Here is a 15,110-nt window from a genome sequence, read left to right on the forward strand (position 1 = left end):
GGGGTGTTCCATGCACTTACCCAGGATCTGTGTTCCTTTGGAGGACTGAGACACGGCAGAGACTGTCATAGTTTTAAGAAATGTGATTTATTCACCTATTTACACCTTCAGTCTGCATGGAGGGAGCCCAGTCCTTACAGCATGGTCATTTCAAGAGGGGCTTGGTATCCGCAGCAGTGCAGCCAGCCTTCAGCCAGCCTGCCCAAGATGGATCCCAGTCTCTCTTCTCTCCCCTTCTTCTTCCCAGAACACCCTACTAAAAAGCTCTCTTTTCCTGTCCCTTCACACATCTCATCACCTTGGCAACATCTGTCTGCCAAAGGATTCCTCTCGGATGGTCCATCATCATCCCCTTTTGTCATGTTAACAGACTTGCTTTCCACTTGGCCAGCCAGGCTGGTTTGCAGAATCCCATCCGAGGGATTCCTTGTCTGGCACAGTTCTGCATCTTGTACTTTCATCCATATCCCAAATTATCAAAATCCTACCATTTATTAACTTCTAGGGTCCTCCCCAAATCTGTGTCAATATGCAGAGCCGTCGTTCTTTGGCTTATTCATTTGGACTCAGATCCACCACTCACCTGAACAGATATGCTTTCCCCACTGAGCTGTCATCTCTGCAGTAACCCAATGCTTTTCCACTGTGGCAGTTGACCTGCGGGGGAAGAGGTCAAGCACGCTCAGGTCTTCGCTAAAATAACTTAGGCAAAACGCTTGGAACACGAGTTATTAACTCTTATCATTTTCTGGGCAGATGGATAAATAAGCATCACAAATAGGTGGATCTTAAGAGCAGATTCATGGAATCATAGAATTGTAGTCGGAAGTGACCACAAGGGTCATCTAGTCCAACCCCCTGCAATGCAGGATTTTTTCCCCAAGGTGGGGCTTGAACCCACGACATGGTTGAAATATTATGCTGATATGCAGCAACGCCTCAGAGCCGTCGTGACTGCGGCCATGCCTTGCCTCGCCCGCCATGCCACCCCCTCTCGCCTGCCCGACCCTCCCGTCCTCTTGCTACAGAGTTCCAGCATCACAGCATCACCCAGAGGCACCCACAAATGTGAGTTATCCCTCTCTCTATTTCTTCCTTCCTTCCCTCCCTCTTCCATCCTTAATAAAATACGGGGGGGGGGACAGGTAAGCCCCACATAGAAAGCCCATCAACATGGGGGGATGACTCTTTCAAATACGGTATTTACCAGTAATGGGGGGGGGGGAGGCCCCTAGGCCTCTAGGAGTTGGCTGCTATGCCTAGGACAAGATTCAACTGTACAGAATGCAAGAACAGGCTCACCTTGTGTCTCCCTTCAGCAGGTGTTTGAAAGACGATGCTATACTCATGGCGCTTGTCATTATTCACACAGCAATTAATTATTATTATTATTATTATTATTTGTATACCACCCTATTCCTGTAGGTCTCACGGTTTTTCACAATGCAAAGTTACAGCACAAAGCACATAATAAAAATAATCAAAACTATTAACAATACTAATGTATACAAGCTAATAAAAAAAATACACTCCCCAAGAAAAAGCCCCTAAACAATTCCCTAGCCCACAAATAAAAATCCAAATTGATGTATAACATTTAAGAACAATTTAAAACAACCCTACCCTCAAATAAAACAACACCCACCCAAGTCAAAAACCCACCCCCAGTTAAATCAATAATTTTAGCACAAATTATTATTATTATTATTATTATTATTATTATTATTATTATTATTAAACTTTGTATACCACCCTTCATCCATAGATCTCAGGGCAATCCACAGCATAAAAACACAAGATCAAAGACACAAAATGTATAATAAAAAACAATAATGGAACAAAGTCGTGACCCCCCCCCCTCGTTTGAAAGCAGCCCACCCCAAACTGTTGATGAAGGCTGAACTCTGCAACCCTGAGCCAAGCAGACAAATGCTCTGACTTGCATAAAACAGCTTTCTAGATCCACTTCTTGTCTGGAGCAACAGAGAAAATCTTCTGCCAGGAATCTGCGGGCAACTTATAGCCAAAGAGCCCCGAGGAACATTTGCAACAAGACAGACACCAGTTAGTCCTTCTAGGAGCTTAAAATAAGGGAAAATACTTCCTTAGTTGTTTACGGGGTGGGGGTGGGGGGACACTTTCTTGTACCTTGAGGACTGAAATCCCATAATCTCGGAGCGCTTCCGTGGATTTCTCCAGCTGTTCCAAGAACATCTCAGCAGATGGAGAAGCTGGAAGATAAACAGGAGCCTTACTCTGCTTCACAAGCACAGCTGCGATTATTTGCTAAAACATTTCTGGGACGCTGTTTAATGTGCACAGGGATTCACAGGGATTTCTGATGCAGCGGAGTGGGGGTAGGGGGCCTGCCAGCAGCCCCCCAACCAAATGTAAAATAAATGCAACATCAGGAGTCCAAATGCAGCACTCGCCACCAGAAATTATAACTGAATCTGAAATCATAGAATCATAGAGTTGGAAGAGACCCCAAGGGCCATCCAGTCCAACCCCCTGCCAAGCAGGAAACACCATCAAAGCATTCTTGACATATGCCCGTCAAGCCTCTGCTTAAAGACCTCCAAAGAAGGAGACTCCACCACACTCCTTGGTAGCAAATTCCACTGCCGAACAGCTCTTACTGTCAGGAAGTTGTTCCTAATGTTTAGGTGGAATCTTCTTTCTTGTAGTTTGAATCCATTGCTCTGTGTCCGCTTCTCTGGAGCAGCAGAAAACAACCTTTCTCCCTCCTCTATATGACATCATTTCATATATTTGAACATGGCTATCATATCACCCCTTAACCTTCTCTTCTCCAGGCTAAACATACCCAGCTCCCTAAGCCGTTCCTCATAAGGCATCGTTTCCAGACCTTTGACCATTTTGGTTGCCCTCTTCTGGACACGTTCCAGCTTGTCAGTATCCTTCTTGAACTGTGGTGCCCAGAACTGGACACAGTACTCCAGGTGAGGTCTGACCAGAGCAGAATACAGTTGTACTATTACTTCCCTTGATCTATCCTCGCGCTAATGCAGAAAGGACAGTGAGATCTTCCCAGGTGCAAGAAGTGGGTGGTTTTCCCTTGTAGTACAAGGCTCTTTGCAACCATCAAGGCTCCCAGGGATCTGCTTTCATTGCCTATCTGCTAAGTCCATGTTTCCACATTTAAAAGGTATATTAACTCCCTGCCCCCCGTATATTTTTCGACTCTTATGTTATTTCATTGTCCCCTACTTTGGAATTGAAGTATTCAGTGAAGAGCATTTTATAATCTCCTGCTTGGACTACTGCAGGCATCCCCAAACTTCGGCCCTCCAGATGTTTTGGACTACAATTCCCATCATCCCTGACCACTGGTCCTCTTAGCTAGGGATCATGGGAGTTGTAGGCCAAAACATCTGGAGGGCCGCAGTTTGGGGATGCCTGGACTACTGCAATGCGCTCTACGTGGGGCTACCTTTGAAGGTGACCCAGAAACTACAACTAATCCAGAATGTGGCAGCTAGACTGGTGACCGGGAGTGGCCACTGAGACCACATAACACCGGTCCTGAAAGACCTACATTGGCTCCCAGTACGTTTCCGAGCACAATTCAAATTGTTGGTGCTGACCTTTAAAACCCTAAACGGCCTCGGCCCAGTATTCCTGAAGGAGCGTCTCCATCCCCATCGTTCAGCCTGGCCACTGAGGTCCAGCTCTGAGGGCCTTCTGCTGATTCCCTCTTTGCAAGAAGTGAGGTTACAGGGAACCAGGCAGAGGGCCTTCTTGGTGGTGGCGCCAGCCCTGTGGAACACCCTCCCATCAGATGTCAAGGAAATAAACAACTATCTGACTTTTAGAAGACATCTGAAGGCAGCTCTGTTTAGGGAAGTTTTTAATGCTTGCTGTTTTATCATGTTTTTAATATTCTGTTGGGAGCCGCCCAGAGTGGCTGGGGAAACCCAGTCAGATGGGCGGGGTATAAATAAATTATTATTATCTATATATATAAAAATGTAGAAGGTCCATGTTTGTTAGGCCACAATGTTCTCTGAAACCGCTTGCCCGATCACGTTCAAATTTGGCCACAGCATCACATGGGGATATCCGAGTGTTTCCATGCGCTTAATTGCCCACATGTCACACCTGTGCCACAAAAACTCACTCACTGGTTTGGAACCCTGAAATCAGAGGGCCAGGGAAGCTGGAAAATAGAAAGCAGAAGTGGTTGCAACACAGCACCCTTTAGTGGTGGCTACACTGGTACTACAGCTAGAAAACCTTGGCCCTCTATCAGAGGCTACACTGGTACTGCAGCTACTAGGCCGAATGGAGGCTCGCCTTTACAGACTAGGCCGAATGGAGGTGGGAACTCGCCTGGGGGCAGGAGGGGACGGGATAGGTCATGGATCGGGACAGGGTGGGGGTTCCTAGACAAACCTTCCCAGGTGCTAAGAGCCTCAGGTGAGCACCTTCTCTTGCTCCTATCTACATCAGAGGCACGGTTGGCGGTGACAAGAAAACAGAGCCTTTTCTGTGGCTGCTCCTGTTGTAATATACAGTTGATGACTCACATTTGCATGCATGAAAGGGTTAACCTGAGCCCTGAGCTCAAGTTACCGCGGGCGGGATGTAGCAGGTTCCCAGCAGCCTGTTTTTCCTTCCTCTCTTTTGTGTTCTCTCTCTCTCTCTCTCCGCCATTTCCTGGCTGTCGGCTCAACTGATTCTGCAAGTAAATGAAACTCTCCAAACAGAGGTTTTTCCTGTCTGCATCTTTGCTGCCTGATTCTTTTGAAAGGCGACCAAATTCTTTTTTTAAAAAAAATTCTCATGGAATCTTCATTTCTTTTTTCTTTTACTGACAATGGATGGAGATGTGCTTGCTGTAACTCTGCGAGTAAAATCTTCACTTATTTGCAAAGCTGGGTGTCTGTGATTTATTCTAGCCTAAGCATTTTCATAGGGAACATTTGTTTAAAGGTAGATGAGGGCAGATGTAAATTTAAGCACGTTTTTATGTGCTTGGGAGCAATCACCACCATGCTAACTCTGCTATGAGAGAATAAAGAACCTCTCTTCCAAACTTCACTCCAAGAGCTTCTATGTTGTGGAATTCCCTCCCAAGAGAGGTTAGACTGGCTGCCTCTTTCAGGCTAAGACTTTCCTGCTCAGACAGGACTTGTAGAAACATGATGCTGATCACTGGGTTGGTGTCAGGGCAAACTGGATTTTAATTGCTGGTTCTGATTTTCAGCTACTGTTTTTAATGTGTGTCTTTTTATTACTTTGTATTTTATAACATAGTTTTTAAATGTTGCAAGCCGCCTTGAATCCCGGCTTGGGAGAAAGGTGGGATACAAACACATTAAATCACAATAACAACAACAAACCAACGCTACTAACCAAATGCAATAAAAATACAGATGGGGGGAAAATACTCACTGTCCCTCCGAAAATAAACCAAAGACGCTTTGGATGGTTGCAAGCTGCTGAGATGTTCCAGGGCCACTATGTCCTCTGCCTGGCTTGTTGTAGACATGTAGGAAGCCCATAAGAAGAGGAGAGAGAAAGGGGTCGCCCACCCGTTCGTTTTTGGCCATGACATGACTTCAGTGGTTTGCAGCTGGCGCAGGGAGCCCAGATCTTGGGGGAAGGAAATAGTTACAACCACTAATTAAACAGAGCGCCAGATTTGGAGAGCTAACAAGGTTCAGAAAAAGGCAACAGTAACAATCAAGGGGCTTGGAGCAATTCCCCTACCGTATGGGAAAAGGCTGCAAAAGTCTTTAATTTAGCAGAAAGGAACATAACCCATCTGGACCCTGCGCCCTCTCCACATGAGATCCAGAGGGTGGTAACACAAGAACGGGGCCTTCTCTGCAGTGGCTCCCCATCTGTGGGATGCTCTGCCCATGGAGGTTCAGTCTGGCGCCTTCATTACATATTTTTAAACTACAGGCGAAAAGGTTCCTCCTCAACCAGGCCTCTGGCTGATTAATATCCTACAGCCTTTTAAATGTTTCTGTGGGAAGGGGGGGCATTACTGTTTTGTTTTACATATTTACTTGTGTTTTTGTCTTGTATTTTATTCTGTGAACTGGCCTGAGTGCTTATAATGGTCTGTTTATTATTATTATTATTATTATTATTATTATTATTATTATTAGAATTTATATACCGCCCTATACCCGGAGGTCTCAGGGCAGTTCACAAATAAGATCTATATAAAAACAACAATATAAAATAATATGAAAACAGCAACACAACAACAACCCTCCAAAAAACATAACATAACATAACGTAACATAGGCATCCCCAAACTTTGGCCCTCCTGATGCTTTGGACTACAATTCCCATCTTCCCTGACCACTGGTCCTGTTTGCTAGGGATCATGGGAGTTGTAGGCCAAAACATCTGGAGGGCCGCAGTTTGGGGATGCCTAACATAACATAACATAACAACATAACACAACACAACACATAGGCTCCCAGGACGTTTCCGAGCACAATTCGAAGTCTTGGTGCTGACCTTTAAAGCCCTAAATGGCCTCGGTCCAATATAGCTGAAGGAGCGTTTCCACCCCCATCGTTCTGCCCGGAGGTCCAGTATCGAGGGCCTTCTGGCGGTTCCCTCGTTGCGAGAAGCCAAGTTGCAGGTAACTAGGCAGAGGGCCTTCTCGGTGGTGGCGCCCGCCCTGTGGAACGCCCTCCCACCAGATGTCAAAGAGAAAAAGATCTGCCAGACTTTTAGAAGACACCTGAAGGCAGCCCTGTTTAGGGAAGTTTTTAATGTTTAACAGACCATTGTACATTGGTGCCCCGCTAGACGAACGCCCTGTAAGACGAATTTTTCGCTTAACGAAAGGATTTTTCGAGCGGAGGTTGCCTCGCTAGACGAATTCGTTTTACAAAAAATTCGTCTAGCGAATCGCGGTTTCCCATAGGAATGCATTGAAATTCAATTAATGTGTTCCTATGGGCAAATAATAATAAAAAATCCAATGCATTCCTATGGGATTCACTAGACGAATTTTTCATTATAAGAATTGACCCGTGAAACGAATTAAATTCGTCTAGCGAGGCACCACTGTATTTTAATATTTTATTGGAAGCTGCCCAGAGTGGCTGGGGAAACGCCCGCCAGATGGGCGGGGTATGAATAAATAAATAAATAATAATAACATAACATAAAACATCACATCATGTTATAATGTAAGGCAGTGCTCCCCAACCTTTTTATCGCTGCGGACCAGTCGACATTTGATAATTTTACCGCGGCCCGCTGAGGGGGGGACGTTGATTGTTTATATTTTATTTAGATCATTTTGATTTAATAATTTTAATTTAATTGTATTTAAATGTTCCTTGGGCGGCCCGGTACCAATTGATCCACGGACCGCTACCGGTCCGTGGCCCGGGGGTTGAGGACCACTGATGTAAGGTGTAAGTTTGGGGGACATGTGAGATGAACATAAAAGTATGCAAGAAAAGATAAGGCTGTTCATGTATGGTACAACAGCGGCAAGGACCCTTTTAGCTCAAAAAATGGAAACAACAAGAAGTACCAACAAGAGAAGAGTGGGAGATGAAGGTGATGGACTTTGCAGAACTGGCAAAGCTGACAGAAAAAATCTGAAGCCAGCACGAACAAGTATTCCGAAAAGACTGGAGTAAATTCATACAATATTTGAAAGATCGTTGTAAGCAATTAACAACACTAGCAGGGTTGTCTGAAGATTTCCAATGAGAAATTTCTTACCTTTCTATCTTTATTTAAACTTTGTATTCTGTGATGAGTCTTATTAGAATTGGAAAATATATGAAATGCTGTGATATAAAGGTTAAAGTTTGAAAGCCAAGAGGTGGGAGGAAAGGAAGTCGATAGGCTCTAAAGAGCCAAAGAGGTAAAGTGGATAATAATGATGTCATTATATATGTTTATTCTGTAACAAACTGAGAGAAAAGCTTTTGCAGCAATAAATAAATAAAATAAAAGCATGCATCACTTTGGGGGTCCCCTCCAACTCCATCCCTGCCAAAATTCAAATTTTGAAATTTTGATTTATTTAGAGAAGAAATATAAGATTAAAAATGGAGAATAAGGGAAGTGGAAGTACAAAGAGGCTGTAGAAGCAATCAGATATAATAAGGAGGAGCTAAGATTAAATGTAAATTAATTATTATGATTTCTTGATCCAATGATACGTTGAAATAGGTTGAAATAGTGGAAATTTGTGGTTAAAAAGGGTCAAGAACAATATTTATAACGAGAGTTTCAGAAGAAGAAATGATTTAAGAAGTAGAGAATGCTATATTAGTTATAAATGGAAACGTGGAGGGGGAAGGAGGAAGTCGACAGAGTAAGAAAATTTATTGGAATTTTACATTGTAAAAGAAATGTTTTCTTTTTTGTATTTTTTATGTTTTTTCTTTGTTTTTCTTTTCTTTTTTCTCATCTATTTTTTGTCTGTATTTGTTATAAAATCAATAAAAAATAATTTTTTTTAAAAAAAATCCAAGTTTGCGGCATTCACTGGTACTCCTTTTGCCACCCAATTTCAACAGAAAGGCAGCTGTGGAGCAGAAGGTTCAGACTGCTCACACTCCCCTAGCCAGGCTATCAGGGAATCCTGGGGAATTTTTCAACACCTTGTCAGAGGGGTTTTCCAGATCCGGCCCTGTGCACTTATCTGCTGATAAGATTACCGGCTTCTTGGCAAACAAATCCGTCTCTTCAGGAGTGTGGTTTTCTTCATACTTAAATGAACTCGCTACACTCCTTGCTTGAAAGAGGGTTATTATTCCTGAAAAATAAGTCATGTCAGACTAATCTGATCTCATTTTTTGACAGAATTACAAGCCTGGTAGATGAAGGGAACGCTGTGGATGTAGCCTATCTTGATTTCAGCAAGGCCTTTGACAAGGTGCCCCATGATATTCTTGTAAAGAAGCTGGTAAAATGTGGGCTAGACAATGCTACCATTCAGTGGATTTGTAACTGGCTTACTGACCGAACCCAAAGGGTGCTCATCAATGGCTCCTCCTCATCCTGGAGAGTAGTGACTAGTGGGGTGCCACAGGGTTCTGTCTTGGGCCCAGTCTTGTTGTTCAACATCTTTATCAATGACTTGGATGATGGGCTTGAGGGCATCCTGAGCAAGTTTGCAGATGACACCAAATTGGGAGGGGTGGCTAACACCCCAGAGGACAGGATCACACTTCAGAATGACCTTAACAGATTAGACAACTGGGCCAAAGCAAACAAGATGAATTTTAACAAGGAGAAATGTAAAGTACTACACTTGGGCAAAAAAAATGAAAGGCACAAATACAGGATGGGAGACACCTGGCTTGAGAGCAGTACATGTGAAAAGGATCTAGGAGTCTTGGTAGACCACAAACTTGACATGAGTCAGCAGTGTGATGCAGCAGCTAAAAAAGCCAATGCAATTCTGGGCTGCATCAATAGGAGTATAGCATCTAGATCAAGGGAAGTAATAGTACCACTGTATTCTGCTCTGGTCAGACCTCACCTGGAGTACTGTGTCCAGTTCTGGGCACCACAGTTCAAGAAGGATACTGATAAGCTGGAACGTGTCCAGAAGAGGGCAACCAAAATGGTCAAAGGCCTGGAAACGATGCCTTATGAGGAACGGCTTAGGGAGCTGGGTATGTTTAGCCTGGAGAAGAGAAGGTTAAGGGGTGATATGATAACCATGTTCAAATATATAAAAGGATGTCATATAGAGGAGGGAGAAAGGTTGTTTTCTGCTGCTCCAGAGAAGCGGACACGGAGCAACGGATTCAAACTACAAGAAAGAAAATTCCACCTAAACATTAGGAAGAACTTCCTGACAGTAAGAGCTGTTCGGCAGTGGAATTTGCTGCCAAGGAGTGTGGTGGAGTCTCCTTCTTTGGAGGTCTTTAAGCAGAGGCTTGACAGCCATCTGTCAGGAATGCTTTGATGGTGTTTCCTGCTTGGCAGGGGGTTGGACTGGATGGCCCTTGTGGTCTCTTCCAACTCTATGATTCTATGATTCTATGATTCTCTTCTTTTTCATGCCGCCCATTTCCCAACATTTTCCTCCATCCGCTGAAGGCACCTAAAATTTTGGTAACCATAGCCAATGTTAAAAATTAACCAGTTGCCGGAACCTATGACCTGCTGTGTCAGTGTCCAAGGACAGGGCCTTCATTGTGGTGGCCCCTAAGCTGTGAAACTCCCTCTTCTCAGAGGTGTGCTTGGCACCTCCATTGTATAGCTTCCAGAGGATTAATTGCACCACAATGAATGGTATGGAATAGGATTTATCACTGGCCTTCTTTTGAGACTTTAGACAAGAGAGCCGGTCTCGTTGCTTAGACGGGGGAACACTCTGCAAAGTTAACACCTTGCAATGACTTTGTACAGTGGTACCTCGTGTTACGGACAGGATCCGTTCCGGAGGCCCGTCTGTAATGTGAACTGCCCACAACTGTGTTGGATTTTTTGAATAGTCAAGTTACTTTAGAGCCGGTCTAATGTAAATACTGTCTGTTTAAGAGAAACAGGTGCCGGTGTTTCTGTTAATTGCCCACAGGCGTGGGCTCTGCTCCTTGTATATAAGGCTCTGCCAGAAAGCCTTCTGCATCTCTTAGATAGATCTTTCAGTTTGATTCATCTCTAAGTAGATCACTCTCTCAGTTGTTCTCAGTTTAAGAGATTCCTTAGTTGAATCTTAGTATGAGAGTTGCTTAGTTATAATGCTAGTTTGCTGTTGATTCTCGGGTAGTTTAATGGGAGGTTTGTGGGAAGTTTGGAAAGTGGGTAGATAACATTGCTAAGAGAGAAAGCATTTATCTTTAGTTTAAAGTCTCTTTAGAGTCAGTTTGTATTTCAGTTAAAGAAACCCAACCATTTATATTTTCATCTGCATACTTTTACAAGTGTGCAGCTAGTAAGGGGTTTCATATAAGGGAGATAATTCTCTACGCTCTTGGTGGTGTTTTCTTAGCCAGGTCAACTTCTGACTGCGTATACTCTGCGTGAAGCGTACTTTAAAGGGCCGCTGTAAAACTGGGATATATGATTTAGGTTAAGCAGGTTTCAATATCCAGTTTTCTCCAATATTATTCTTATCATATATATATAGTATTCTCCAATAAACTGCACAGGCGCAAAGTGCGATTTAGCGCTTCTGTGCATGCACAAGTGGTGAAACCCAAAAGTAACCCGTTCCGGTACTTCTAGGTTGCCGCGGGACATAACGCGAAAAGATGCAACATGAAGCGGATGCAGCACGTGGTGGTATAACTGTATTTGAATAAGTTGTGACAGATGGAGACAGACAAATGTTTCTGTGGAAAAGATCAGGGAGCCATATTTGGAAACTTACATAATATTGTCTTGTAAGCTGGGAGGGAGGGATGTTTTATTTCTGATGAATTACGTTGCATTTGTTTTACGCAGCATATAAATAAAGACATCTAACCTAAAGAACTCCAAAGATCTTTTCTGTAGAAAGTTCACCTCTTTGGGCCTCTCATTCCACTGGCAATCAGGATACAAATTTCCAGTGATTCCCCCGAACCCAATCCTGAGCATATCTATTATGTTCATCTGAAATAAAACTCCGCTGACCCAGTGCACAGTTTAGTTAGGTACGTACTTCCATTCTCGGACACGTGGTTAGGATTGTACCTTTAACCTACCTGGCCAAGTGTTGGCTAAAAGAATGGATATCATTAGAAAATGGTTGTGTATTAGATCTGGAAGGACATGATAATAGAATAATAGAATCATAGAGTTGGAAGAGACCACAAGGGCCATCCAGTCCAACCCCCTGCCAAGCAGGAAACACCACCAAAGCATTCCTGACATATGCCTGTCAAGCCTCTGCTTAAAGACCTCCAAAGGAGGAGACTCCACCACACTCCTTGGCAGCAAATTCCACTGCCGAACAGCTCTTACTGTCAGGAAGTTCTTCCTAATGTTGAGGTGGAATCTTCTTTCTTGAAGTTTGAATCCATTGCTCTGTGTCTGCTTCTCTGGAGCAGCAGAAAATAACCTTTCTCCCTCCTCTGTATGACATCCTTTTGTATATTTGAACTTGGCTATCATATCACCCCTTAACCTTCTCTTCTCCAGGCTAAACATACCCAGCTCCCTAAGTCGTTCCTCATAAGGCATCGTTTCCAGGCCTTTGACCATTTTCGTTGCCCTCTTCTGGACACGTTCCAGCTTGTCAGTATCCTTCTTGAACTGTGGTGCCCAGAACTGGACACAGTACTCCAGGTGAGGTCTGACCAGAGCAGAATACAGTGGTACTATTACTTCCCTTGATCTAGATGCTATACTCCTATTGATGCAGCCCAGAATTGCATTGGCTTTTTTTAGCTGCTGCATCACACTGCTGACTCATGTCAAGTTTGTGGTCTACCAAGACTCCTAGATCCTTTTCACATGTACTGCTCTCAACCAAATAGATTTGGTTGGCACACATATTTGTGGTATGACAAGGTTAAAGTTCACAAAGCTTTCTTGAACCATGTTATAAAGAAATCGGTGTATGAAGTGTGGCATAAATATATATATATATATATAAATATATTAGAACAGAAGATACCGTGGTGGCTCTCTCCACTTGAACCAAAATCGGTGAAAAAAGTAAGTATGAGAAATGACTGAGTAACTTATAAAGAATTATTAAAAGAGGTAGATCAAGATTTAAAATTAAGGCGGTATGAAGAAGTAAGAGGACTAATAACCAATTGGCTGCAATATCACCATCTTAATGAAGTATTTAAGCTGGATAAAAAGAAAGGTTTTTCATATAAAACCTCCCAATTTGAAAGAGAGGTGTTGGAAAATAAAAAATTAATTTCTAAAATGTATAAACTTCTATGGGATTGGCAAACAGAAGATGAACAGATCAAATCAGTGAAGATACTCTGGGTGAGGATTTTGGTTATAATATTGAATTAGTGTGGGAGAGATTATGGATTGCAGATCTGAAATTTACAGCATGCTATACTATATGAAAATTCTGTACCTTTGGTATTTTAACTCCTAGTAAATTAGTTAAAATATATCAATCAAATTGTAATATGCGCTGGAAATGTAAAGAGAAAGAGGGCACCTTTTATCACAAGTGGTGGTCATGTACGTAAAGTGATAAAAGCTTTCTGAGAAATGATACATAATGAGGGGCGGGGGGATGTTGAAAATAACCTTTTCTAAGAAACCAGAAGCTTTCGGTTTAGGAATTTTAGGTGCTGAGATCCTGAAAGACCAGGAGAAATTGTTCATGTATGTGACCACAGCTGCCTGAATGTTGCTGTCCCAGAGATGGAAAGAATATACAGTTCCGACCAGACAGGAGTGGAAGTTAAAACGAATTAACTATCCTGAATTGGCAAAACTCACAGGAAGAATCAGGAGCCAGTAAGAATCAAACTTTAGCAAAGAATGGGGGAATGTATAACATGTAATTGAAAAATTATTGCAAACTACTACACTTAGTAGTAGGTTTGACAGAAGACTTGTAGCAAAAATCTGAACCGTGGACTGATTAAGGATTTGTAATAACTGGAGTTAGCGATAAGATGCAGAATGAAAATGTAAACACAAAGATCCACAAAAGAAGGGAAGGGAAGTCAAAGCCGATATGATATCTGTATTTTGTTTCTTTTTTGCTGTTATGGTGTGTAAAATGGAAAGCGTAAAAATATATATTTTTTAAAAAATAATACATGGCCAAGTGCAAATGCATATTTTTTTATTTTTAGCATTAAGAACACAAGACGAGCCTGCTGGATCAGGCCAGTGACCCACCTAGTCCAGCATCCTGTTTTCACAGTGGCCAACCAGATGCCTGTGGGAAACCCGCAAGCAGGATTCGAACACAAGAGCCCTCTCTCCTCTTCTGGTTTCCAGCAACTGGTATTCAGAAGCATTGCTGCCTCTGACTATGGAAGCAGAGCTAGTAGCTCTCTCCTCCTCCATGAATCTGCCCAGTCCTTTTTTTTTAAAGCCATACAGATTAGTGGCCATGCCTGCCTCCTGCGGGAGGGAGTTCCATAGTTTAACTACGCTCTGCGCAAGGAAGTCCTTTCTTTTCTCTGTCCTGAATCTTCCGTTCAGCAACATTTGGTTACTCACAGAATCCCAGTGCCAAAGAAACAGCAACTCACCTCCACGTGCAGCCGTTGCCTTCCAGATGGCTGCTCGCCTCTCCCCCAGTTGCGAAGTTGGCAGATCCCAGTTGCCCGCCTCTGCTAAATATTTGGGGGCCCACGTGGCACGATGGCATCCCAAGCAACCTGGGGTTCCGGGGGGCTTCTCTTCTGAATCCCAATGCATCCCAGTCGAACCAGTCCGATGACTTCATGCTCAGTGCTAGAGCGCTGCCATGTTCTGAAAGGACCCAAAATATCCCACTGCAAAAGAATAAAAAAGCAGCCATTGATCGCCAGCCTTTGAGCATCATTGCCCTACAGCAACGCGGGAGGAGAATCTGTTGGCTGTCCTAAATAGAGCCTTTTTTTTCCAAACTCCCCTTAGCAACAGGAATCCTATAGAATAGAGAGCCAGACCTCCGAGGCGACCCCCCCCCCTGAAGCACATCAAATCAGAAGCCGCCTTGAAATCCACGGGGCGTCCTTTGAGGTCAATGCACTGCAGACCTGTGGGACCAGGGATCTACCTAGAACCTGCAAGCAAATAAATAGGACTCGTGCAAAAGTCCCTTTAAACAGCTGGGAGGTGAAGAAGGGGCATTGCAAGAACCAAGCATCGCACTAAAGGAGCCCGATTTCTTCTGCACATCGGGAAAAAGAGGGTTGCCTTAGAGCCTTTCCCCCCTTTTTGCCAAGTGGTGCAAGCTTCATTCCTACACAGAGCCACAGCACGCAAGAGAAACGGGGGGAATTAAACCCAAATAAATGTTTTCCCCCTCAATGCATGGCATCTTACGCACACAGGCCTCTTCCTCCCTCTTCCTGCCGATCCAGTAAAGAGGAGGGAGAGAAAAGGCGCAGAGGCAGAGCCAAGCGGCGGCTGCGAAAAACAGAGAGAGTGGGCTCGGCCAAATGCGAGGCGGGCGGGCGCCGCCAACCTAAGAAGCATTCCGGAGGCGGGGCCGCCTGCGAGCGAGG

At 43.7% G+C, this 15,110-nt stretch overlaps 1 protein-coding gene across 3 annotated transcripts in view; it reads right to left on the minus strand.

Annotated features, from left to right (window-relative positions):
• TXNDC16 (thioredoxin domain containing 16) overlaps positions 1 to 15,110 on the minus strand; it is a 44,240-nt gene that overhangs the window by 28,392 nt on the left and 738 nt on the right. The window contains exons 1-5 of one of the 3 annotated variants that reach the window (XM_035099983.3): positions 14,933 to 15,049; positions 14,148 to 14,393; positions 5,419 to 5,619; positions 2,149 to 2,231; positions 584 to 657 (exon numbers count right to left, since the gene is read on the minus strand). In XM_035099983.3, coding sequence (XP_034955874.3) covers positions 584 to 657; positions 2,149 to 2,231; positions 5,419 to 5,619; positions 14,148 to 14,316 — 527 coding nt within the window. In that variant the 5' untranslated portion in view covers positions 14,317 to 14,393; positions 14,933 to 15,049. Of the gene's footprint in view, positions 1 to 583; positions 658 to 2,148; positions 2,232 to 5,418; positions 5,620 to 14,147; positions 14,394 to 14,928; positions 15,050 to 15,110 lie in introns of those variants that run through there. The other 2 variants (XM_088655918.1, XM_060270813.2) reach the window with 2 other exon arrangements.

The sequence above is a fragment of the Zootoca vivipara genome, chromosome 1 (assembly GCF_965207765.1).
Source record: "Zootoca vivipara chromosome 1, rZooViv2.hap1.1, whole genome shotgun sequence".
In the NCBI taxonomy this organism is placed as follows: domain Eukaryota; kingdom Metazoa; phylum Chordata; class Lepidosauria; order Squamata; family Lacertidae; genus Zootoca; species Zootoca vivipara.